The 25,383-nt window shown below is 63.7% G+C and overlaps 4 protein-coding genes across 5 annotated transcripts; all 4 read right to left on the bottom strand.

Annotated features, from left to right (window-relative positions):
* Positions 1-11: 11 nt before the first annotated feature.
* On the bottom strand, positions 12-6,873 carry TCIRG1 (T cell immune regulator 1, ATPase H+ transporting V0 subunit a3). Its single transcript, XM_035539811.2, has 20 exons — positions 6,835-6,873; positions 6,341-6,507; positions 4,787-4,865; positions 4,475-4,704; positions 4,283-4,377; positions 3,663-3,789; positions 3,503-3,585; positions 3,323-3,416; positions 3,027-3,239; positions 2,554-2,704; positions 2,331-2,470; positions 1,953-2,110; positions 1,794-1,884; positions 1,595-1,713; positions 1,239-1,452; positions 1,006-1,122; positions 811-921; positions 596-716; positions 344-515; positions 12-260 (listed from the first exon to the last, which is right to left on the bottom strand). Exons 2-20 carry the CDS (start codon positions 6,455-6,457, stop codon positions 179-181), a joined length of 2,514 nt encoding a protein of 837 aa, XP_035395704.1. The 5' UTR covers positions 6,458-6,507; positions 6,835-6,873; the 3' UTR covers positions 12-178.
* Positions 6,874-7,303: 430 nt separating this feature from the next.
* Positions 7,304-9,220, bottom strand: NDUFS8 (NADH:ubiquinone oxidoreductase core subunit S8). The gene is made up of 7 exons (XM_035539855.2): positions 9,124-9,220; positions 8,449-8,526; positions 8,297-8,359; positions 8,114-8,203; positions 7,851-8,023; positions 7,641-7,769; positions 7,304-7,545 (listed from the first exon to the last, which is right to left on the bottom strand). Exons 1-7 carry the CDS (start codon positions 9,200-9,202, stop codon positions 7,414-7,416), a joined length of 744 nt encoding a protein of 247 aa, XP_035395748.2. The 5' UTR covers positions 9,203-9,220; the 3' UTR covers positions 7,304-7,413.
* A 374-nt stretch (positions 9,221-9,594) lies between these two features.
* On the bottom strand, positions 9,595-15,996 carry LOC118244693 (aldehyde dehydrogenase family 3 member B1-like). The gene is made up of 10 exons (XM_035539830.2): positions 15,688-15,996; positions 15,331-15,493; positions 14,327-14,437; positions 14,076-14,196; positions 13,858-13,943; positions 13,522-13,603; positions 12,975-13,361; positions 12,580-12,746; positions 12,310-12,409; positions 9,595-9,914 (listed from the first exon to the last, which is right to left on the bottom strand). Exons 1-10 carry the CDS (start codon positions 15,759-15,761, stop codon positions 9,721-9,723), a joined length of 1,485 nt encoding a protein of 494 aa, XP_035395723.1. The 5' UTR covers positions 15,762-15,996; the 3' UTR covers positions 9,595-9,720.
* Positions 15,997-16,466: 470 nt separating this feature from the next.
* LOC118244692 (aldehyde dehydrogenase family 3 member B1-like) lies at positions 16,467-24,303 on the bottom strand. 2 transcript variants are annotated; one of them, XM_035539828.2, is made up of 11 exons: positions 24,182-24,303; positions 23,399-23,564; positions 22,961-23,123; positions 20,681-20,791; positions 20,454-20,574; positions 20,233-20,318; positions 19,939-20,020; positions 19,392-19,778; positions 18,924-19,090; positions 18,635-18,734; positions 16,467-17,065 (listed from the first exon to the last, which is right to left on the bottom strand). In XM_035539828.2, the coding sequence occupies exons 2-11, from the start codon at positions 23,524-23,526 to the stop codon at positions 16,872-16,874; spliced, it is 1,539 nt and encodes a 512-aa protein (XP_035395721.1). In that variant the 5' UTR covers positions 23,527-23,564; positions 24,182-24,303; the 3' UTR covers positions 16,467-16,871. The 2 variants fall into 2 exon arrangements, with proteins under 2 accessions (XP_035395721.1, XP_035395722.1); XM_035539829.2 differs by lacking the exon at positions 24,182-24,303 and adding an exon at positions 23,669-23,750.
* Positions 24,304-25,383: the final 1,080 nt, after the last annotated feature.

The following is a 25,383-nucleotide window of genomic DNA, read 5'->3' as shown; positions in this document are numbered from 1 at the left end:
AGACGGGGAGCTGGGGGGAGCCAGGGGGGCTTTATTCGCTGTGGAAGCCTCTGGGTTTGGAAGGGAGAGGAGGAGGCCTGGGGGGTGCTGCAGCCGGACCCCCCCCAGCCCCACGGCTCTGGGGGGTTCCTGGCGATGCTGCGAGCCCCCCAGGTCCACGCAGCATGGAGCGGCTTGGCTACTCCCAGGAATCAGGCGCGAAGGCGAAGGGGCACAGCTTGTAGCCAGCACCCACGTAAAACTTGTTCTGGAACTCCACCCTGCCGAGGAAGGGGGGGGGCACGGTGAGATCCGGAGGGTCCTGCGGGGGTCCCGTCCCACTGCCCCCCCCCACCAGTCTCACCAGTGCAGCCGGAGGGCGTGCAGGAAGGCGGAGAGCCCCTCCATCACCAGCAGGATGGCCACGGTCAGCACGGCAAACACGGCGAAGACGGGCACCAGCACAGCACCGCCCACGTAGCTCAGCCGCACGAAGCCATTGCGCATCACCATGGTCCACAGGACCTCCGAGAGCTCTGGGGGGCAGCGGAGGGACAGCAAGGATCAGCTTGGCTCGCGGGGGGGTGGGGTGTGGGGTGAGGGGGGGGGCACTCACGTGCGTGGGCCAGACTGAGCGCCCAGAGCCGCAGGTAGGACGCGGTGTTGGAGATGCAGCCCAGGCAGTACTCGATGGTGTGGATGGCTTGGTGCATGAAGACCTCAGAGAAGTCCATGTGCTGCGGGGACAGAGGTGGGACGTTTTGTGTGTGTGTGTTTGGGGGGGGGGGGTCTGGACACAGCCCGACCCCCTTACCCACCCCCAGCCCTCACCTCGGCGTCGGGGCCGTGCCCCCCGCTCTCCACGTCCTCCTTGGTGGCGTTGACGGAGTTGCCGGCCTCCTGCCCCTCCAGCAGCGGCTCCTGCTCTGCCGCCGCCACCGGCTGCACGGGGACATCAGCCCCAGTCAGGCCATGCCACCGCACCCCCTGCCCCGTCCAAGCCCCCCGCCCTGTCCCCAGCCTCACCGGGGGGTGGCCTGTCTTCCGCCTGCGCCGCCGGCAGCACAGGTACAGGGGCGTCCCCAGGAGCAGGACGGGCACCGACGCCAGCGCCAGCACCACCAGCACCATCTGCACTGGCACCTGCACACGGCATTACAAGGTCCCACCAGCACCCACATCCCACCCAACCCCACCAGGCGGTGTGGCCCGGCTCAGCCCCAGCTCATGATGCTGGGCAGGGGTCCCGGAGGTCCTACCTGCCCCTCGTAGAGCGGGAGGTTGTCGGCGTTGGAGGTGAAGAGGAACATGTCGATGAAGTGGATGAGGATGCTGGGAGCCACCCGGGAGTCAGCGGCGCCGAACTTGATCCACTTGTAGAAGATGAGGAAGACGAGGTAGCCGAAGAGCGCCAGCAGGAAGACCACCTCGGGCAGGAGCTCCAGCACCAGCCGGTGCCGCTGCTGGAAGTGCCTGTGCAGGGGACACCAGCCGGGCTCGCCACGCTTGCACCCAGCTCTGACACATGGGGGCACGACTCCCCTTGCCCACCCCACCCTGCCCCGGGTGAGTCCGGCCCCGGCCCCCTTGGCACGACGCGCTGAGGGGGACTCACACGTGGTTGAAGACACCCAGCAGGACGCCGAAGCCCATGTGCACAATGCCCAGCACCACCGACATCTTCATCTTGAAGGAGTTGAGGAAGTTGAGGTGGTTGGTGGCCAAGCTCCAGATCTGTCAGGGGCAACACGGGTGAGATGCCGGACCACCCCACCGAGGGTCCCGTCCTGTCCTCGCCCCTGCAGGACACTCACCGGGTCAATGCCAAAAGGATAGGGCCCTTGGAAGACGCCGGTAATGTTGGGGTCCAGGGTGAGGGATGGGTGGGTGGCGAGGTAGTCAGAGCTGCGGGCATAGCAGGGGGGTCAGTGCAGGCAGGGACCTGGGGGGCTCACGGGGGGTGGGGGTCCCACCTCCAGGAGGAGCGGTTGGCCATGGTGGCCACGCTCCAGGCCGAAGGGAAGATGACGGTGGCTTTGCTGAAGCACTCGTTGTAGATGAAGCCGGTGTAGATGGAGAAGGCCCCCATGAGCAGGATGAGGTAGCGCCCCTCGAAGAACGTCTGCCAGATCTGCGGGGGGCAAAACGTTGCTCCCTGCTACCGCCCCTGTCCCACGCTGTGCCCGTACCACACCACCCTGCCCACACCTCCAACCCTGCAGCCAGGTGGCCCTGTTCCACACCGACCCTATCCCATACCTCCAACCCCATCCCGTACCTCCAGCCCCATCCTGCACCTCCACAACCCCGTCCCGGCCCCCCAGCCCTGCCCCATGCCACGTCCCGCTCACCTCGTTGCTGGCCTGCCGCAGGCTGGGGCTGTTCTCATACAGCACCATCCAGAGGGCAAAGAGGAACATGAGCAGCCCGTGCCCAATGTCCCCGAACATGATGGCGAAGATGAAGGGGAACGTGATGATGGCGTAGGGCGCTGCGGGGGCACGGGCACTGCGTCACACCAGGCCCCCCCCCCCCAGCCCTGGGGTGCCAAGGGGAGGGTCCGGGAGTCCTTACCGGGGTTCACCTCCTGGTAGCTGGCCACCCCGTAGGCATCCACGATGCTCTGGAAGCCGGCGGTGAACTTGTTGGTGCGGATGAGGGTGGGGGGGCTCTCCATGGTGGGGATGCGCTGCACGAAGCACTCCACGCTCGAGCCACTCTTGTACTGCGGGGAAGGCACCCAGGGCCTGACCCCCGTGCCATGACGGGAGGGTGGGCCCATTGGGCTGGGGGGCGCAAGCTGGGTGTGGCATGGGGATGCAGGGCACCAGGGGATGGGAGACAAGCCTCGCCTCATGACACATCCCAACACGGGGCATGTCACGAGGGTGGCGCTTCTCACTCTAGCACAAAGACACTGTGGAACCCCTGGCATGAGGACATGGGGCCACCAAGCTATTCCTGGCACAAGGACACAGGGCTACCAAGCAATCCCTGCCATGTGGACACGGGGCCACCAAGCAGCCCTCGCCGCAGCGGGCACCCACCGATCCTTGGCGCAGGGCGTCCTGCACCTGGGTGAGGTCCCGCACAGGGCACCAGACCTCAGCGATGAGGCACTTCTCGGTGACGTCCAAGCTGCACTGGTTGAGGACGAGGTAGATGGCCTTCATCTTCTGCACCTGCACCCGCCACGTGGGCAGCGCCAGCACCACCTTGTCCAGCACCTGCGCCAGGTACTGCTCCGTCTCCTCCAGCACCTGCGTGCACCCAGACAGGGGGGTCAGGGATGGAGGGGTCCCAGTGCGCCCCCCCCCAGACGCCCTCACGGTGCCCTGCTCACCACGCTGAGGTCCTGGATCTGGCTGAGCAGCCCATTCAGAGTTTCCGCCCGGCTGGCCTCACTCTCTGGGTAGGGGTACACCTGGCAGTGGAAGCTGGGACAGACAGACACCGCCGTGTTGGGGGGGGCAGTGCTAAATAAACCTTTTTGAGGCTGGATGGCACGAGGCTGCTCACTCACCAGTCCGAGATCTTGCGGATCTTCTGCCCGATCTGCTCGCCCCAGTAGGAGATGAGGAAGATGACCCAGGTGACGCTCTCACCCTGGGGACAACGTAGGTCATGTCAGCCCTGGCCACTCCATCCCCCTTCCCCGCCACCCCCCCCGGTGCTGCGCTCACTGTGTCCGGGTCCTCCAGGGGCTCAGGCATCTCCACAAAGCTGGCCACCAGGTAGCCACGGCAGGCGCGCCACAGCAGCCGCTCGAAGGCGCTCACCCGCCACGGGTGGATGACACCAGTCACAAAGCTGCGGGGACGCAGCATGGGCGCTGGGACGGGCACGGCTCTGCCACTACCCCTGCCCTATTTCCAACCCATACCCTACAGCTTTGTCCCTGCCCTGTGGCCTGTCTCCAACCCTTGTTCTACAGCCTTGTGATGTGCCCCATGGCTCCTCTCCAACCCCTGTCCTACAGCTTTCCCAGGTGCCCCGTGGCCATGCCCCTGCCCAAGTCCTACCTTCAACCCTAACCCTACAGCCTCACTCACTATGGACACCCCTTTGCCCTTCTCCAACCCTTGTCCTACAGCCTTCCTAAACGCCCCATGGCCATGCCATTGCCCCGTGGTCCACCCCCAACCCTTGTCCTCCAGCCGTACCATTGCCTCACAGCCCACCTCCAACCCCCATCCTCCACCATGCCCCTGCCCCATGGTTCACCTCCAACCCTCATCCTGCAGCCATGCCCTGCCCCACAGGTGACAGCCTCCCCCCAGGAGACCCCTCGGGCCCCCCTTACTTGATCTTGCGGTCAAGGTGCTGGTGCACAGAGGGGTCGAGCAGAGGATCATGCTCGGAGAACGCCCGGGTTGACGGTGGGGATCCGGGGGGGCCCTGCAGTGCCGGGGAGCAGAGAGAGGAGGCTGGAGGTGGCGGGGCAAAGGGCTGCGACCCCAAGGCTGGGGGGGCGAGGGAGGGTCCCGGCACCCACCGGCAGGCTGGTGAGGCGCTGCCCCTCACGCAGGACGTGCAGGTACTGGCGCAGGTCCCGCAGGTGCCCGCGCAGGGCGGCGCGGTTCCGGCTGACCTCCCGCAGCTCCCGCGCCAGCTGCTCCGACTGCTCCTGCACCCGCAGCGCCTCGCGGGCCAGCGGCGCCGGGGGGTTTTCGGGGCACGGCCCCAGCTCCCGCCCGGCCCCGCGCAGCTCCTGCTGCAGGAAGGCTGCAAGAAAAGCAGTGGGAGAGGGGCTCGGGGAGGGTGGGACCCCCACCAGCAGCCCTGCGCCCCTCTCCCCGGCACTCACTGAAGGTCTTCTCCATCTCCTCACAGCGCCGCACCTCGCCCACGAAGCGCCGCTGGAAAGCGCTCACATGGGGGTTCAGCTGGGGAGGGAGGGGGCACGATCATGGGGGGCTGGGGGACAGCGCGTGGGCCAGCACTGTGCCACCACCCCCGGCACCCCACACAGCTCGCGCCAGTCCCCTGCTCCCATAGCACCCCGGCCCAACCCCCTGCACCCAGAGCCCCCAAACTCCCCAACCCCTGCACCCAAAGCCCCCAAACACCCCAACCCCTGCACCCGGAGCCCCCAAACCACCCACACCAAAACTCCTGCACCCAGGGCACCCAAACCCTTCCATCCCAACCCCCCTGCACCCAAAACACCCCAGGGTCCTGCACCCAGAGCACCCTAAACCATCCAAATCCAAAACCTTGCACCCATGGCACCCAAGCCACCCAATCCCAATCCCCTGCACCCCAAACGCCCCCAAACCCTTGCACCCAGACCACCCAACCCCCTGCACCCACACCCATCCATTCCAATCCCCCTGTACCCAGGGCACCCCAAACAACTCACGCCCATTATCCTGCACCCGTGGCACCCCAATTACCCAAGCCCAATCCGCTGCACCCACGGCACCCAAACCTGTCCATCCCAATGCCCTGCACCCAAAATACCCCAAACGCTTGCACCCAGAGCATCCCAAACTACCCAAACCTAAACCCTTGCACTTGGAGCACCCCAAACCACCCAAACCCCAACCCTTGCACCCGGAGCACCCCAAACCACCCAAACCCCAAACCCTTGCACACGGAGCACCCCAAACCACCCAAACCCCAACCCTTGCACCCGGAGCACCCCAAACCACCCAAACCTCAACCCTTGCACACGGAGCACCCCAAACCACCCAAACCCCAACCCTTGCACCCGGAGCACCCAAAACCACCCAAACCCCAAACCCTTGCACCCGGAGCACCCCAAACCACCCAAACCTCAACCCTTGCACACGGAGCACCCCAAACCACCCAAACCTCAACCCTTGCACACGGAGCACCCCAAACCACCCAAACCCCAAACCCTTGCACACGGAGCACCCCAAACCACCCAAACCTCAACCCTTGCACACGGAGCACCCCAAACCACCCAAACCCCAAACCCTTGCACACGGAGCACCCCAAACCACCCAAACCTCAACCCTTGCACCCGGAGCACCCCAAACCACCCAAACCTCAACCCTTGCACACGGAGCACCCCAAACCACCCAAACCCCAAACCCTTGCACACGGAGCACCCCAAACCACCCAAACCTCAACCCTTGCACACGGAGCACCCCAAACCACCCAAACCCCAAACCCTTGCACACGGAGCACCCCAAACCACCCAAACCTCAACCCTTGCACCCGGAGCACCCCAAACCACCCAAACCCCAAACCCTTGCACCTGGAGCACCCCAAATCATTCAGAGCACCCCTTGCACCCACGCCACCCAAAACCCCCAGCCCGCCCTGCCCACCGCAGCCCACCCCGCCACCCCAAGGGCCATCCGGGCGGGGGTCCCCACGTCCCCCTACGTACGTCCCTGAACTCGAGCAGCCCCCGCTCGCCCAGCTCGCTGACGCAGCTGTACGCCGAGGCCGAGTGCAGGAAGAGCTGGGCCAGGCAGACCTCCTCGCTGCGGAACAGGGACCCCATGGCGGCCCCGGGGGGGCTGGGGGGCACCCCGCAGGTCCCGGGGCACCCGGCTGGGGACGGAGGCGGGCGGTCAGGGGGTGGGGACGGTCCCGGGGTGGTGCCGGTGCCGGGAATGCCGGTGCCGCTCGGTGTCCCCGGAGCTGGGGGTGCCGGGGACGGGGAAGTGCCGCGGCCCCACGTCGCGCCCCGGTTGCACAACGCCCGACCCCCCCCCGCCCCGCTCAGCTGCCTCTGAGTCAGGGCCAGCGCATCCCGGGGGGGGCACCGGGACCGGGACAGGCCCCCCCCCCCCCCCCCAACCCCTCCCTCCCGGCCCCGCCCCCCCTCCCCCCAACCCGGTAGCGGGACAGCCCCGGGACGGCGCCGCCAGCTCCTACCCGGGTGCGCGGCGGCGGGGCCGGGGCAGGGCGCGGGGCCGGCCGGGCTCCGCACTTCCTCTTCCCCCAGGAAGGGCCCGGCCGCGGGGAGGAGGCACCGGCACCGGGAACCTGCCCCGGTCCGCGTGGGGAGCGCGGAGCCGGAACGCACCGCCGGCTGCCCCCGGGACTCCCCCCCCTCAAAAGGCAACCCGCTGATGTGCGCACCCCCGGTACCACGAAGCCCCCCCGGCCCACGCTGCTGTGCCTCCCCCTGCCCCACTCGGCTTAACCCCACGGCGCCCACATCCCCTCCCACGGGTGCTCCCCATGCTCCCGTGCCACCCCAAAACGGGGTACGGATGGGAGGCCCTCACCAGCACCGCTGCCCCCCTCCCCGTGGCACAACCATGCCGCCCCCTCCACTGATACACCCACCCAGGGGCTTCCCCAGCCCCAGGATTGGCAAAGAAGAGACCAAGGCACAAGCTCGGGGTTAGGAAGGGGCCGGTGCCCCCCCCCCCAGCACAGGGGGGCTGTGGCAGCACCTGAGGGCCCTTTATTATGGGATCGGTGGGGACATGGCACGGCCCCCGGCCGTCACCGGTACAGGTAATCGGCCTGGATGTTGGCCGCGATCTCGGCCTCCCACTTGTCGCCGTTGTTGAGCAGCTTCTCCTTGTTGTAGAGCAGCTCCTCGTGCGTCTCCGTCGAGAACTCAAAGTTGGGGCCCTGCCGGGACAAGAGACGCTCACCGTGAGACCCCCACGTCCCCAGGGAGCTCGGCGTCCCCCTCCCCGGGCTGGAGGCTCCGCTCCCGGACTCACCTCCACGATGGCGTCCACGGGGCAGGCCTCCTGGCAGAAGCCGCAGTAGATGCACTTGGTCATGTCGATGTCGTAGCGGGTGGTGCGGCGGCTGCCGTCGGCCCTGGGCTCGGCCTCGATGGTGATGGCCTGTCACCGAGGTGGGGGAAGATGGCATCAGGGGCTCCCGAGAGCCCCCAGTGACAGAGGAAGGGGGTGCGGGGGGCTCACCTGTGCCGGGCAGACGGCCTCGCACAGCTTGCAGGCGATGCACCTCTCCTCCCCAGAGGGATAGCGGCGCAGGGCGTGCTCCCCACGGAAGCGTGGGCTCAGCGGCCCCTTCTCAAAGGGGTAGTTGATGGTGGCCGGCTCACGGAAGAGGTAGCTCAGCGTCATGGCCAGGCCTGGGGGGGTTCCGGTGGGAGCAGGACATCACCCCAGGGGACAGCGGGGGGACCAGGGGGGCACGTGCGGGGCCGTGCCACAAGGCTCACCTCGGAAGAGCTCCGTCCACAGCAGGGTCTGGGCGGCGCGGTCGGTGATGGACTTCATGTCCATGGCCGGCTCCTGGACATTGACGTACTCTGCGGGGAGCAGGACACCGTCCCCACCCTGCACAGCGCATGGGGATGGCAGCAGCCCCCTGCTGGGACAGGGGCAGGCGGGGGGGTACTCACTGTAGCAGTCCCTGGGGGCGGTAGTGCTGAGCGGGCGCAGGTAACATGGGGGGGGCGGCGGGCCTGGGAGGGGGCAGAGGAGGGAGGTAAGGGGGGGGGCCGAGAGAATGGGGCCGTTTTTGGGGTGGGGGGTGCAGGGCGGCCGCTCTCACCTGTGCGGGCAGCCCGGTGCAGCAGGCGCAGTGCTGCCATGTCCGCTCCTGCCTGGGGGGGGCCGTGGGCTCCGAGTGCTGGGTGTTGGGGGGGGGGGGGGGGGGGCACACAGGGGGCGGGCTGGCGGCAACGGAGGGGTGCAGCCCCCCTCACCTCCCCCGAGGGATACGGGTGTCCTGGGCGCCCCCAGCGCACCCTCCCCAGCACCACACAGCACAGGGGCTTTCTGCCCCCCTCCCCCCAATTGACACACGCCCCCCCCCCCAAAAAAAAACCACCCAAGGGGCCCAGATTTCGCCTCCCCCGCCCAAAACCCACCCAAGGGGCCCAGATTTCCCACCCCCCCTCCCCAAAATCCACCCAAGAGGCCCAGATTTCGGCCCCCCCCCCCAAAAAAAAACACCCACATTTTGCCCCCCCCCCCCCCAGCACCTCGCCCCCCCCCCCCCAGACGCCCAAAGGACCCCTGCTCCTGCCGCCCCCCCCCCCACAAGTGGCCCGGTGCCCTCCCCCAGCGGCCCCCCTGACACCCCGTTATCCCCCCCCCCCGGGGACAGCCGCCCCCAGCCCCGGGCCTCCGCCGCCCCCGAGGAGCCCGGCAGCCACCCCCCTCGGCCCCCGGCCCCCGGGACCCTCCCCCGCCCTTCCCGGCCCCCCCCCAGGACCGGCCTCACCTCCCCCAAGGACCCAGCCGTCCTGACCCCTGGCCCGCCCCCAAGTCACAGCGCGCTGGCGCGAAGGGATACGGCGCATGTGCAGAGCGCCGCCGGCTTCACGGGGAGGGCAGCCGCGCTGAGGGCGGGACTTCGGAGTGGAGGGCGGGGCCGCACGGCCTGATCTCGCTTTCTATTGGGCAGCTCCGGCTGATTGGCGGTGCGGGGAGAGTCCGCGGGGGGTGGGAACGAGAGGGACTCCAGCCAGGTGCCCGCGGATTGGCTGAGCGGCGGCGGGGCGGGGCGGCGATTGGGCAGAGGGAAGTAAGGGCGGAAGCGGGCGGCTGTGGAGGCGCGGTCCCGCCCCAAGCCCTACCCTGCCCATTCCTCTCCCTCCCCTCGGCCGGCAGCTGCGCCCCGCACCCTGACTGACAGGAGGCCGGGGGGGGGGCACCGCGATGGCGGCGGGCGCAGGGAAGCATTCGGAGGCTGCAGGAGTTGACAGCATTCATTGACCTGCCCTGGAGGGCCTCCATGGCTGTGGTGGGGCTGTGGTGGACCTTCTGGCGGCACCGTGGTGGCCCCGTGGTGGCCCCGTGGTGGCCCCATGGTGGCCCCTCAGAGCAGGGCGCAGTCCCCTTGGCGCTTGACGGTGGCGGCGGCACGGACCAGCCCCATCTTGTGGGGGCTGTAGGGCGGGTAGCGCAGGACGTTGATGGGCTCCAGGCCGGTGCCACGCTGCAGGCAGCCGCGGCGGTGGGTGAAGGTGTCGAAGGTGAACCGGCCGTGGTAATTCCCCAGGCCGCTGGATCCTGCAACACACAGCACGGATCCCGTGTTGTGACAGCGCCCAATGAGGGCCACCCCGAAATTATCTCCCACCCAGCTGCTGCCCGCTCTAAGTTGGATGGGGCAGCAAGCCCTGGAGCCCCCCTCAGCATGCCCCATGGCACCACAACACTACCGAAGTGAAGCTCTCTCTGCTAAACGCGGCTCAGAGGACGTCTACAGAAAAGTACTTGCGCAGAACGCCTTCTCCACGCAGGAGGGGCTGTCCTACAGGGCGTCTGAGCTGGGGTGCCAGGCTGAAGCCCTTCCCGTCGTCCTGTGGCACTGGGGAGAGGACCCCAAATGCCACCTCCTCACTGCCCTCCTGTCCTCGCCCTCTGTGCAGGGCTTGTACCAGCCTGGGTCAGGTGGGTCTTCTTCACGGGGTGCCCCCGGAGATGCAGGGAGGTGGGTCCCCATCTCCATAAGCAACTAAAACCCTCGATAAATTGTTTTCATTTCTTTTTCTTAAACTGGTTTCGTTTCTTTGTCTTAAACTCTTGTTGCACCACAGCTTCCACCTTCCCCTCTTAAGTTTCTGTTCTCTTCTTGGCTCAGTATGAAAATGGAAGTTCCTGGTTGCAAAACTTCACCTGGTGCCAGAGCAGGCGCCAGCAGCCCCACTTCCCTACCACAACATCTTCTCCACCACACGCACAGCCCCCCCAAACACCTCCTCGCCCTCCACAGTGGCTCTGGCACCACAGCTGAAGAGCACAGAGGTAGCTCCTGTGTGGACATTCCCTGAGGATGGGTGGGCTGGCTGCAGGAGGTGAAAGCTGGCCAGCACCGGAAAGCCAGGCAGGCTGGCAGCAAGGAAGGAAACCCAACGGTGCGCTCACATCTGATGGGATAAAATTCTGTGAGTCAGCTTGAGTTGGTCAGTCCACCTGAGAAAACACAAAGCCTGGTCAAGCTGAGGGATGGAGTGCTAGATAATCTCCTCTAGGCTCCCCTTTCCCAGTTAAGGTTGGACCTGACGGTTGTCTGAGGTCCCTTCCAGCCTGGGCTGTTCTGATTTGGTGATGGTTGTGTTCAGCTCCAACAAGGAGGAAAGCTGCTGTCAGCCAGACGGAGTCTCCAGTGGAAAACTGGAGCAGGTAGCAAGGCTTTTCATCAGACACAGGTGTCTCCATCAGCTGGACTTCTTCCTCTCCAAGGAGAGACAGAAGCACCTCGTGATGACGTGGTTTTTTCAGCCTAAGGAGACATCCAGAATGGGCCAGCAGAATCCCAGCCCCGGCATGCTGTTTCTCCCCATGAGATTTTAAACCCCTTGTCATACAGAAATTGCGGTGACCAGAAGTTCTCCTGGATTCAAGGAGCACCTGGATAAGTGCCTGGAGACCCCCCAACACATGGGATCCTTCTGGTGTAGCAAATCCTCTGAGCTGGAAACAGGTGGAGATACCTCTGGGATATCAGTCGTGCCTGCTCTGCTCCTACTCACACATCTGCGTAGGGTCGTGGTGGAAAAGAGTGAAGACCTGGACACAGCTGTGCTCTGAAGCCTTTGCAAGACTTCAGAGAAGGAAAGGAACCTCTTCCAGCTGATGCTCCGGATAGAAAACATCCCACGGGAGCTCAGTAATGCGTGCAGCCTCTGCAACATGGGGGCTACAGACCTTGCAGCAGATATTCACTTCCTTCACGTCGCAGGGATCCTTGCCTGATGTCTTGAGTTCACCAAGCGTAAAGCTAAAAGTGCTGCGTGGTGGCCAGGGCACATGGAGAAGACCGCGACACTGCAGGAAGCCGAGTGACTGCCTTCTCAGCTGCCTTTCTGCAGCAGGAAACTCCAGCTCAGAATAAATATTGGACCTTCCCAGGGTCTGCCGATTGCAAGAAGCTTTGTGTGAAGCACCAGGGAGGACCACTGGAAATTGCACGCTCCTGGATGATTTCCCATCTCAGGGGGGATGATGGCAAGTGCCTGTAAAGCTGTTAGCCTTTGCAACGTCTCCAGATCCATGTGATCCCATGCTGTTTACTCCTCAACAATTTTACGCAATTTGTGTCTTCAGGTGTTTGTCTAAAGGAACATGTGGATGTTTGGGAATTCATAAGAAACTGGGCAGTATTCAGTCCCAGAGTCCAAAATGGAGATCCACAAAAAAATGAAGGTCTAGAGATGTGCTGGCCATGTTCTGATTCCCGCCTTTTTAAATAAGACATCTCTTTATATGCAGGGAACGCTGCTTGGGCCAGCAGCCACAGAGAGAAGAAACCTTGCAGTGCTCGACATGTGCTCAGCACAAACAGAGCTGCAAAGCCCCAGGGCTCAGCCCCAGCGCAGTGAAGCAAAAAGCTTCTGGTCAGACAAACCGAGGACCCAGTCATGTCTGCCTCAGGCAGGCAGGCTGGGGGCTCTGGACCTACCAATGCCACCGAAGGGCAGCGAGGTCAGTGTCACGTGCATCAGGGTGTCGTTGCCGCAGAAGCCACCGCTGCTTGTCTTCTCCAGCACCTGGTTCACCACCTGGGATGGGAAGGGAGAAGGGGACATGGCTCGCTACCCTTGTCCCCACACCCCCAGCTGCCATCCTTCTCCCACGGCTACAGATCTCTGCTCCAACTAAGATATTTGGGACATGGCTGAAGGCACACCAAGGAGCGCAGAATGGGCTCCATGCAGCCTGTGCGCTCTACCTTGTCATCGGAGGAGAAGACATACACAACCAGCGGCCGCTCACGGCTGTTGATGAAGTCAATGGCTTCCTCCACGTTGGCCACAGTGATGATGAACAGGATGGGCCCAAAGATCTCCTCCTGCATGGCAGGATCAGAGGGCTGCACGTCCACCAGCACCGTTGGGGCTGCAAAGGAAGAAACCCAAAGGCATCAGTCATGCACAAGCCTGGAGGAGACACCTTGACCTGTGCAGAGGGCAGGTGCCTCCTCCAAGGCTGGGTGCCTTGCCCAGCTCCCATGCAGACCTTCTCTAAATATCCCTTCCAGCTCCCCTCGGGTTGCAAGCCCCTCTCCAAAACCTACACCCACCCCATGCAAGGTGGAAAAGACTTATCCGAAATGCAAGCCCTCACCGATGTAGCGCTCCTTCTCGTCCGTCTGTCCCCCGATGGCCACGCGCCCGCTGCACAGCAGCGCCTGCACGCGGCGGAACTGCTTGTCCCCCACGATGCGGGCAAAGTCAGCAGACTTCTGAGGGTTGGGGCCATAGAACATGGTGATGGCCTCGCGCAGGGCTGGCACCAGCTTGTTCTGCATCTCCACGCTGCACAGGATGTAGTCGGGCGCGATGCAGGTCTGCCCCGCATTGAAGAAGCGTCCCCAGGCCACCCGCCGGGCCACGCTCTTCACGTCGCAGTTGTCAGACACGTAGCAGGGGTTCTTGCCCCCCAGCTCCAGCGTCACCGGTGTCAGGTGCTTGGCAGCAGCTGTCATCACGATCCTGCCTACGGAGGGGCTGCCTGCGGGCCACAAGGGGATGGGTCATGGTGGGGATTCCACCATGCTGCAGCCCAGCTCTGGGATGTGGTACTCTGGGGGAAAGAGCACCAAGTCCCGCCAGACCCTCACCCCAGATCCTCCGTCAGGTCCCAGCCCAAGGCTTTGGCTCTAGGGACGTACCAGTGAAGAAGATGTAGTCGAACTTGTTCTCCAGCAGCGTGGTGGTCTCCTGCACGCCCGCAGTCACCACGGCAAAGCAGTCCTGCGGCGTAAGAGGAAGGGTCCCCTGTGCCACTCCGTCCTCATCGCCACCAAGAGCACCCTGGGGCTGAGCATGCAGCGGGGCAGCCAGGGGCTTGTGCTCTAAGAGCCAAGGCCATAGGGACCCCAATACATGGCAGAAGCAGAACGGGCAAGGTCAAATGCAGCACTGCATCTCCTGGAGGACTCAGAGGTGGGATGTGCCCAGTGCGTGCAGGGGGTGGGAAGAAGCCAGCCATGGGGAGAGCTTCTTACTTTGTCCAGGTACCTGGGCAGTGCTTCCACTGCGAGTCTCTCGCTGTTCTTGGTGATCTCCGAGGGTTTGACGATGACACAGTTACCTAGGGGGAGATGGAGAAGACATTAGAGCAGTGACGTGGTCACAGCCGGATGTGCTGGCACCCCGCACCAGGGTCCCCAGCCCCGGCACATGCTGTCTGCGTCCTGCAGGCAGTGGACGGGTTCAGCCTGACCGGCGGCGATGGCTCCAATGAGGGGCACCAGGAGGAGGTAGATGGGGTAGTTGCAGGGCGCGATGACGAGCACCACCCCATAGGGGTCCCTGCGGATGAAGGCCACGTCCAGCTGTGTCGCCTGCAAGACACCCACCGCATCAGGAGCACTTTGTGGTGGGACAGGTCCCCATGTGAACGCCCCCTCCATGCTCCGGCCTTGCCCACAGCTCACCCTGGCAAGGTCCTTTCCCCCTCCTCTTCCCCCTTACCAGGTTCTTGTCCACCTGCTCGTCCTTCATCCAGCGGGACAGGTTGTTCAGGCTCTCATTGAGCTCGTTCTTGCACAGGAGGACCTCGGAGAACTCGGCTTCAAAGGGCGGCTGGGGACGCAGAGCACCGTGCCCATCGTCACCGCCACACGCTCTCACGCCCACCCCATGTGGAGTTTTAACCCAGGCAATGGGACAACACTAAGCCTTGTGAGGAGCCTCCAGCTGGCACTGGGGACTGTAGGGAAGGGGTGAAATGCAGCACGGGATTCCCCAAAGGGACTGAGCGTCGCTCTGCACCCCCTCCCAACGCAAGAGGTGGTGTTTACAAACAGAAGGTCATGGAGGAGGTGTCCATGGCACCATCAGCCTCAGGACATCTCTGTGACAAAAACCAGGGAGGGTGTTTGCAAGTTTAGGTCCCCAAAGTGACCGAGCATTGCTCTGCACCTCCTTCCAATGCAAGAGCTGGTGTTTACAAACAGGAGAAGACAAAGCTGCCAGGCTGTGGTGAGGACGGGGTGGTTGTCCGAGCAGAGGTTATCAACTTGGAGAACAGAAGATGAGGAGCCCTGTGAGGTGCCCACAGTGCAGAAAAACGAGCAGCACCAAAGTGGGGAGGTATCCGGCGGGGGGCCTGGGGCTCTTTGAAGGTCTGCTCTGCCCCATCCCTCAGAGACGCTGCACGCTGAGGCTGCTGCGCGTGGGGATGGAGGAACGTCTCCAAGTGCTCCCCACGCCCCCATCCACCGTGGGGGCTTTACAGGCAAAGGCTCCGGGGACAAGGCCGGGCAGCATGTCACCTCCGAGCCAAGCGCCACGCGGAGCTGGCTGGGTTGTGCAGCCCTCGTGGGCTGCTCCTGGTAGGGGTGGGAGCAGCTGGGCTGGGACGCGGTCTCCTCATCACTGCCTCCATCCACGCCCACTGACTCCAAGCCCAGGGCAGAGCCCCCCAGCTCCCCCAGCCCCTTGCGTCCCCCAGTGCCCAACACCGGTGGCCTGACCTTGCACATGTCCAAGGCGAGGGCCTCCAGGATGTCCTTCTTCTGCTCCTCCAGGAAGCGGCCCAGGGCCTCCAGCTGGGCCAAGCGGTACTCCAAGGGCCGCGTCCTCCCCGAGAGCCAGGCTGCCCGCAGGCGGCTCACCAGCCCCGCGTAGGGGTTCCCGCTGTGGGGACGGGGACATCAGGGGGACCCCATCCCCACTGTAGCCCTCCGGGTGCTGAGGCACAGGAGCTCCACGTTCCCCAGCCCGGTGCCCACCCAGCATCAAACTGGGGCAGCCATGGAGCGGGCAGGGAGTCTGGGCACCTCCTGTCTCCCCTGCGTCCTGGCCACACGCTGCCATCCCTTTGCTCTCACCTCGTGCCACCCTCATCCTCGGGGGCTGTGCCAGCATCACCGCCCAGGGGCTGCTGCCCGCAGGGCTCCTCCATGCCGGGCTGCGGGAAGCAGCTGACAGCCTCCAACAGCCCTGGGGAGAGGCAGGAGGCTGCAAAGCCCGCGTTCCTGTGCGGTCCTGGCTAACGGGGAGCCTTACACCCGGTCGAGGTGGCTTTGGGGAGCCCGGTCAGCACCCTGGCACCGCAGCCACGTCCCTGCCGAGCGCAGGGCGCAGGCAGAGGCTGCCCCGCTTCCCTGGAGCTGGGAGGCTGCCAGCTTCCTGCCCTTCCCCTTGGCTCCCTGCGTCACTGCTGGCTCTGCTCCAGCCCAAACCGCCTGGGACATGGGATGCAACCAGAGATCGTGCTGTGGGGTGACGGTGAGCCCAAAACATGCCTCCAGCGGGGAAGTGGCTGGCGGCGAGGGGTTTGCAGTGCCACGGCTCCTCGCAGCGGGACAGCCCTGCCTTGCCTCTCCGGACCGGCCCCAGCACACAGTGCTGCAGCCAGGCATCCCCGCGGGGCTGCCAGTGCACAGAGTTCCTCAAGTGCCAACTGTCCCTGCAGCCATGTCACGAGTAAGGGTCCCCATCAGGGGCATGGGGACACCTGGGGACACAATAGGGTGTCCGGGGGCTGGGCAGGGGCGCAGGGTTAACCCCGCGACTGTATTTTCGTCTCGTCTCCTCCCACTCCCTGCACCCCCAGGCAGGTGAAGGAGGCACGAGGCCTCCTTCTGTGAGGCCGCAGAACTCAATGCAAAGTCTTTACTAAAGCAGAGTTACACAGAGGAAAAAGCAACAGCTGTCAGGAGAGCAAGGTTCACAGGGACGGAAACGGTCATCTAACGAGAGATGGGGCTAACTGCTGGCTCTCAACATCCAGGGGGCTGCTTCTCTGCCAAGAAGAGAAGTCTGGGGTGAGAACAAGAAATTTTTGACATTTCAGCTATATCACAGCACACGGTCCAGAGCAGAGGAAGCTGGGCAGGAGTGAATGTGCAGGAGGGGTCTGTCCCTGCTGTCCAACACACATCTGGGTGGCAGTGAGGCAAAGGATGTGGCACGGGACAGAGGGAGCGGTGCAGACAAAGGGGGTTTCACTCTGCAGGCCCCAGCCACGCATCCCCAGCCCGGTCAGTCCATGAGCGGCGCGGGGCACTCCTCAGAGCAGGGTGCACATGCCCTTGCGCTTGATCTCGAAGGTGGCCGTCATCAGCCCCAGCTTCTGCTGGTTGTAGGGCGGGTAGCGCAGGCTGTTGATGGCCTCCAGGCCCATGTTGCGGTGCAGGCAGCCGCGGTGCTGAGAGAAGGTGTCGAAGGTGAACTTGCCATGGTATTTCCCCAAGCCACTGTTACCTGCAACAGAGAGCACAGGTCCAGACTTCCTACAGGACTCTCCTCCTGCCCACCCTGACCCACAGGGCTGCAGGCTTTTCTCATGGAAATCTCCTGCTGCCAGGCGATGGCCAACGCGGTGCAGGACCTCTTGCCCTTCCCTGTTCCTTGTCGAGCTCTACGGCTCCTCAGTCACACAGTGCCAGATAATCCCTGCAGCTCACCACTGCTTGGAGTTCCACGTGCATCACTGTGACTGGTCTACGCTTGCTACGTGGTCACAGGCTCTTCACAAAGCTCTGCTGGGTCTACGAGGCCTGATTTCCCTCTGCAACCTCAGTGGTGCCTTACCGCATGTACCCACGGCTAGGGGCCACCACCCTGCCTGGAACGAAGGTCAGCCTCTTCCTGGAGCTCTTAAAAATCAGCAGCGCATTGGCAATGCTGGTTACCCTGATTCTTGTGGCTGATTTAAGCTTGAGGCTGCACGTCACGGCTAATAGCCCAGTGACTTCACAGCCAGGTTACTGCGGAAGCTTTGGCAGATGCCATCTCACCCTGATGACTTCAGGCCCTCCACCTGATAATTTGAGGCCGTTTCTCTGAATCATTTCCATAAAGATAAGTTACGGCACAGGAACCACCAACAATTGTTCCCTGATCCACAGTCAGGTAAGGAATTAATTCTGCTTTCCTGTCTCGGCATCTTATTATGTCTGAATCAGCTGTCAGCTCTGACAGAGATGCTGAGCACGTGGAGTTTCTTCCCCACAATAATCTCCAGAGAATATTCTAGGGAAGAGACCACAAGATCAGGAAAGTATTCTGGGGAAGCATCATCAAATTCTTCCTGTATTCCTGTGCTGCTCTCCCCTGGACATCTCACTGTAGGCAATGCCACAACCAGAACCCAGTGCTCAGGAGACCTCACTTTTTACCTGAAAAAACAATTGTTGTGTTCATATAAGGACACTGAAAAGCAGGTACTTCTTCCTCTTGGCTGAGGAGGATCTCCACATTACCACAGGCAGATTTCCCTGACATTCATAAGTGTTTTACTCTTAATACTTAGTCTTAAAATGCAGAATGAAAGTATAAGCCTGCTCCTGAGTGATGTTAAGGGTTCCGATCCAGCACCACGCTGCCTGCAGGAGGAAAGCTCGCCTACCCAAGAAGCACAATGATGCCAGACAAGGAGCAGCGATGGACTGACCAAAGACAGCAGCGCCTGAGGAGCTCCCAAGTAAGCCCAAGCAGAGAAGGCACAAAATCCACTCACATTGCCTGCATTTGACAAATGTCAAAAATTGCTCACATTGCTGCTCAGAAATACCAAGGAAATACCCAAGTGGTACAAACTTCCCTACATTTTACATGAGGCATTTCCCCTGACACACTGTGGAACGCTGCTTGGGCCAGCAGCCACAGAGAGAAGAAACCTTGCGGTGCTCCACACGTGCTCAGCACAAACAGAGCTGCAAAGCCCCAGGGCTCAGCTCCAGCGCAGCGAAGCAAAAGGCTTCTGGTGGGACAAACCAGGGGCCCGGTCACATCTGCCTCAGGCAGGCAGGTTGGGGGCTCTGGACCTACCAATGCCACCGAAAGGCAGCGAGGTCAGTGTCACTTGCATCAGGGTGTCGTTGCCGCAGAAGCTGCCGCTGCTCGTTCTCTCCAGCACCTGGTTCACCACCTGGGAGGGGAAGGGAGAAGGGGATGTGACTGTGGTCTGCTGGCTCGGTGGCAGCGCTCCTCAGACATCAGCCAACTCTTCTCCCAGGCCAGGGTGCCCAGAGCATGCCCCAGGGCATCAGCGGGGTGGGCACCAGCCCTGCTGCCCCATTTCCTTCAGTCCCTTTTAGGCTCCGTGGACCGCACGCACCTTGCTGTCGCAGGAGAAGGCGTAGACGGCCAGCGGCCGGGGCCGCGCGTTGATGAAGTCAATGGCTTCGTCCATGTTGGCCACGACGACGATGGGCAGGATGGGCCCAAAGATCTCCTCCTGCATGGCAGGATCAGAGGGCTGCACGTCTGCCAGCACTGTGGGGGCTGTGGAGAAGGGTTAAAGCAATGCATCACCCACTGCACAGGCACAGGCGCTCACACAAGCCCCGGGCTCACCAGGGACCTGCTGCTTCACAGATTCCTTTCCCCAGGAGAAGATGCTATGCATCCCTTGCAGACTGCAGCTTTGAGCCCTCCACGATCTCCCTGCATCTCTGCCTAAAGGCAGCTGCAGAGCCTTCCCCGCAGTCGTGGCTCGCACCATATCTCCGGTTCCCCATCTCACATCCCCATGCCAGGCACTTCTTCGCTCCCCACATGACAAACCACACTCAGGCACCCTCACCGATGTAGCGCTCCTTCTCGTCCGTCTGTCCCCCGATGGCCACGCGCCCGCTGCACAGCAGCGCCCGCACGCGGCGGAACTGCTTGTCCCCCACGATGCGGGCAAAGTCAGGGGACTCCTGCGGGTTGGGGCCAAAATATTCGGTGATGGCCTCGCGCAGGGCGGGCATCAGCTTGTCCTGCATCTCCACGCTGCACAGGATGTAGTCGGGCGCGATGCAGGTCTGCCCCGCATTGAAGAAGCGTCCCCAGGCCACCCTCCTGGCCACGTTCTGCACGTCGCAGTTGTCAGACACGTAGCAGGGGTTCTTGCCCCCCAGCTCCAGCGTCACCGGTGTCAGGTGCTTGGCAGCAGCTGTCATCACGATCCTGCCTACGGAGGGGCTGCCTGCGGGCCACAAGGGGATGCGTCACGGTGGGGATTCCACCATGCTTCAGCCCGGCTCTGGGATGTGGTACTCCAGGGGAAAGTGCATCAAGCCCTGCCAGACCCTCACCCCAGGTCCTTCATCAGGTCCCAGACTGAGGCTTTGGCTCTAGGGACGTACCAGTGAAGAAGATGTAGTCGAACTTGTTCTCCAGCAGCCTGGTGGTCTCCTGCACGCCCGCGGTCACCACGGCGAAGCAGTCCTGTGGTGTAAGAGGAAGGGTCCCCCTGTCAGCACCTGCCCAGGTCACTCTGTCCCCATCCCCGCTAACAGCACCCCGGGCTGCTGGCCCATAGCCACTGGCTGAGCACAGAGGAAGAAGCCACATTGCCAAGGAGGCACAGGGCACAGCTCAGTGTGAGCAAGGGGTGGGAATGCCCTAGGCACGGGACAGGGACAGGGAGAGCTTCTTACACTGTCCAAGTAGCAGGTCAGCATTTCGGCGACAAGCCTCTCGGTGTTCTTGGCTATCTCTGAGGGTTTGACAACTACACAATTCCCTGCGGGGAGAGGGACAGGACATCAGGGCAGTGACATGGTCCTGGCACCCCAGACCAGGTCCCCCTGCTGGTGCCTGGGCGCCGCCTGCATCCTGGGGCAGGAGACAGATCTGGCTCCATGCAGCCGAGCCTCACCAGCAGCGATGGCCCCGATGAGGGGCACCAGGAAGAGGTGGATGGGGTAGTTCCAGGGCGCGATGATGAGCACCACCCCATAGGGGTCCCTGCGGATGAAGGCCGAGTCCAGCTGCATCACCTGCAAGAAAAGCCCCACCTCAGTGCCATTCCCGAACCCGCTCTGCCCCTTTTCATTTTATCTCCCCCTCTTCCCTTCCCAGGTCAGCCCGGAGCTTCTGCCCTACCAGGTTCTTGTCCACGTACTCGTCCTTCATCCAGTGGGACAGGTTGTTAAGGGTGTTGTTGAGCTCGTTCTTGCAGAGGAGGATCTCAGTGAAATAGGCCTCAAAGGATGGCTGGGGACAGACATCACCATAAGTGTCACCCCAACACCAACCCCATCTCCTCCCCACCCACAGGAGAAATCTGCCCCCCCGTCTGCCCACGAAGGGCAGAGCAGAAGAAGCTATTAAGCAGAAATAGCCATTATCTCCTGCAGCCACTGGGGAACATCACAGTCACTGACATTTTATGAAAACAGGTATTTGGCCAGAGGAAAAAAAAAAATATGTATTTTGGACCACACTGTGTTCTTGTACTGGTGCCTTTGCCCTTGTGGCCGCAAGTCACTGGACGCTGACCACTCGGGCACAGGAGCTGGAAGCAGAGCCCGGCGCCTCCTTCCACAGCCCACGCACAAGAGCTGGCCTCAAAGAGCTCGCTTTGTTCAAACAGCAACATGAAGAAGAGCAAGCACCTCGTGACCGCCCCGCGGGACGGAGCTCGGCCCAACGCCACCAGGCAGAAAAATCCCCGCAGCTCCCGGGGCTGCTGCGCCGAGCCGGCACGCGGCTGGGACAGGCAGGTTGGGCAAGGTGCGGGGAATTAAACAAACCCAGCAGGTTTCTGCGAGATAAACCGTCCCAACAGGCAGTGACTAAATTGACCATGACTCGGGAGCGGCGTGCGGGCTGGGCGTCAGAGCCAGAATCGCAGGGGCTGCGGAGGCATTTCCTGCGCACGAGTCCTCTCCGCTGACATAACCGCGGCACAGCAGCGTGGCCAAGGCCCGCTCTTGGGGGAAAAGCACGAAGACACCAGAAGTGAGTTTGGCAGGGTCGGGAATACCCCATAGCCCTGGAGAGAGAAGCTCTTTGCGCTATTAAGGCGAGTCTGCAAAGCCCCCGACCTCTGATGCTCCCAGGAGGCTCCACCACCAAGCCCCACTCGAGGGACCTTCGGGTCCCCAGCAGCTCCCAAGCTCCTCGACACGTGCCCGGCAGGCACATCGGACCTCCGGCAAAGCAACGGGGCTGCTCTCAGTGCAGGCAGCCGGTTACAGCACTGGGAGGATGAGGAAATCGCTGGTGAAGATGGGGCCATTGAGGGTTTTGGTGGGACACGAAGGGTGGCTGTGTGATGGGACATTAAGTCTGAGGTCACCCAGGTGCCTTCGATCATCAGCGGAGAGAAACCGGCATCCCTGGGGGCGAGGCACCCACCTCGGTGCGTAAGAGCAGATGAATTGTCCATCTAGCTATGAAGGCCTGCCTGCATAACAAGCGTATTACTAGACAACCGGCTCTAATTACATACAATTAGGAGAGGTGAACGACGCACTTCGAGTGCCGATGCATATCTACCCCTGGCTGAAGCAGAAGGTTCTCACCCCAAACAAACAAGGCAATTAGGAGCCCTGGGAGATTTCGGGCGGGCACAGCCACCGCACTGATGTGTGCACAGATGTGGCCCCGATGAGCCAAGCGCTGCCACAGCCAGATAAGCCCAGTTACGCTGCGCCGGGGCAAAACACCCCAAGGAAAACCTTTCCTAACACCGCGTGACCAAAGCAAGCAGGTGACTGTTGAGCTGCACGACACGTCAAGAAAGGAAGAAGCGAGAAAAGGGTCCTGAAGCACTGAGCAGAGAATACATTTGTCCCTGGTGGGGAGGCTCCCTGCTTCCTCGACAGATCATCTGAGAGATCTTGGGGTGCCGCAATCCCCAGAGCCACATCAGGTCCCTGCCCGTGCCACGGCACCGTGCCGCTGACACGCAGGAGGAATGTGCAAGGCCAGCACGTTGCACAACGCCGGTAATCCCGGCTGCGACCGGGGCAGCAAGGAGCTCCCCGGGACACGGCCTCCGCACCTGGGCCTCTGCGAGGCCACTTGGGGCACGGCGCTTGTGGCAGATGCCAGGGGAAGCTCGGTAATGCCGAGGCTCCCACCTGGCACTGGCCAACACGGGGGACAGGGACAGGGCGAGTGACACTGAGCCCATCCAGCAGTGTGGCCCCTCGTGAGCTCCGGCTAATCCCAGCTACAGAGAGCTCTGCGGGGACCCAGCACCTATGGGTGCCCCGTGCCAGCCCGCAGCACACCATGGGGGATGCAAGAGCCCATCAAGGGGACTCCAATGCCCAGAGCCCCACACCTGCACCCAGGAGGATACAAGACCCAGAGAAGGGGGTTTGTGAGACCCTGACGAGGCAACCGCAGCGCCCAGCTGCCAGCTCCTCTCACCTTGCCCATGTCCAAGGCGGTGGCCTCCAGGATGTCCTGCTTCTTCTCCTCCAGGAAGCGGCCCAGGGCCTCCAGCTGGGCCAAGCGGTACTCCAAGGGCCGTGTCTTGCCCGAAAGCCAGGCTGCCCGCAGGTGGCTCACCAGCCCCGCGTAGGGGTTCCCGCTGCAGGGATGCAAGCGTCAGAGGGACCCGGCCCTGCTCTTAACCCCGGTGCTCTGGGTGACGAGGGACAGGAGCTCCATGTCCCAGCATCATCCCACACCACCCGGGCCTTCCCCTCGGTGCCAGGAGCTGGGGCTCCTCCTGCTCACCTTGTCCCCAAGCCCCTGCTCCCCAGGACCCCATTGTGGCTCCCCGAATTTGTCCCCAGTGCCCCACCGGCACCGCCACAGCACCCCCTGCCCACCTCCCTGCTGCCCCCAGCCCCTCGCTCTCACCACACGGTGCTGCAGATCACCGGTCCCTTCGGGATGGCACCGGCGCACCCACCGGCGTTGCCGCCCACGGGGATGAGCTTGCCACAGCCGGGGGGCTGCTGCACGGGGGGCTCGTGGGGCTGCTGCATGCTGGGCTGTAGGAAGGAGCTGCCGGTCTCCACGGGCCCTGGGGAGAGATGCGGGACCAGTTACGGTGCAGGCAGCTGGGGTCTGCGCCCACCCCACTGCGGGGAACACCGGAGATGCCGGCGTGACCCCAGAAGAAGCCACCTGCAGTGAGGCACCGTGCCTGTGCCGGCCCGCAGCACCTCTGACTGCGGCTCGGATGCTCGAGGCCGTCCCGGCTGTGGCGTGACTCAGCCCAGCAGCAGCCGGAGGCCCCAGTGCGCCCAGCAGGAGATGCTTGGGATTCCCGGGCCGTCCTCACGCGCCCAAGCAGCTGCCAGCCTCCGGCCACGGGCCTGCCCCGCCGACACGGGGTCACCCTGGGATGCACAGAGCCCCCGATGCGAGGCAGCATCCCAGGCTGCCCCAAAGGGATCCCCACGGACCCGGGCGTGTGGCAGCAGCGGTACTGCCCCAGCACGCCTTTGGGCACGGCATCGCGTGAAGATGTGCCCAGACACGGGGCGCGGAGCCGCAGCCCTACATCTGCTCCCAGTGCCCCAATCCATGCCCGATGCACCCACCCTTCCTCAGGTGAACCCCCCCAGTGGGGTGCCCCACAGCGAAGCCTGGCCGTGGGGCAGCCGAGCGCTGCGCAGGGGGCCCGGAGGCACCTACCTGTGGGGCTGAGCGGTGGCGAGAGGAGCGCGAGGCCGGGCTGGCACTGCCGAGGCTTGGGGCGTCCCTCCTAAATGCTGTGGGGCAGGTGGCCTGGCCCCATGGCCGGGGGCGGGCAGGACAGCGCCCCGCCTCCGTGGGGCTGGCAGTGGGGAGACAGCACCCCGCCTCCGTGGGGCTGGCAGTGGGGATGAGGCCCGGGATGGGATCTCCCCCATGGGACAGTGGGGCTGGGGAAGCCCTGCTGCCCCCAAACCACTATTGTCAGCCCTGACCCACAGACACCCCACAGAAACCATTCACCCTGTGCCCCAGAGCCACCCTGACCCACAGCACCCCACAGGCACCCCTCACCCTGCTCCCCAGCATCGCCCTGACCCACTGACACCGCTCATCCTGTCCCCTAGGGCCACCCCGACCCACGGGGACCCCACGGGGACACGCCACCAGCCAGCCCCTGACCCCGTCCATAGGGCTGCCCGCTGCCATCCCATCGCCACTGGGGTGAGCTCGCCCCACGCCTGCCTCCCCTCCACCGACTCCCCGCACACCCTAATTAATGACCCCGCTTCGTAAACAGGAAGGCAGCAGCCCTGCCCCATGCGCTGCGCCGTGCTCAGCCCCACGGCGATGCTCCCCAGATCCCGGGGAGCACAAACCCCAAAGGGAGCACAGATTCACCCCAAACCGGTGCCGTGATGGAGGTGCCCCCACCTCGCTGCGGGACCCTCCCGGCCCGTGCCCCCCTCCCGGTGAGCAGCGGGGCGGTGTGGGGGTGCTGGCAGCCGCCCGCCTGCCGGGGACACCTGCAGGGACATCGGGGTTCGTGGCACCTGGGTGCGCCCCGGGGCCCCGCACCCCGAGTTGGGATGTGCCCAGGGTGGGGACGCTCTGCGTGGCCCCCAGGGCATGGAAAAAACAGGGGGGGTCCAGCTCTGCACCCACAGACCCAGGCAGAGAGGGCTGGGTGTCCTGGGAGGTGCTGGGGGGTCGTGGGCACCCGAATTTGGGGTGGGGGGCAGAGTGCAGGGCTGCACCCCCAGCCATCGCCCCAAATCGGGGCCGCGGAGGAAGGGACCCTGCGGGTGTTGGGGGCGTTGGGGGGAAAGGGGGGGCAGCAGGGGCAGCTTTGGGGGCGCGGGGGGGTCCCGGTGCGGCTCCTTTAAACGCCCCCGGTCCCGCCCGCCCCGTCCGAAAGAGGA

This window comes from Cygnus atratus, chromosome 5 (genome assembly GCF_013377495.2).
Source record: "Cygnus atratus isolate AKBS03 ecotype Queensland, Australia chromosome 5, CAtr_DNAZoo_HiC_assembly, whole genome shotgun sequence".
NCBI classification, from domain to species: Eukaryota; Metazoa; Chordata; class Aves; order Anseriformes; family Anatidae; genus Cygnus; species Cygnus atratus.
This window is presented reverse-complemented; position numbering and strand designations above follow the sequence as displayed.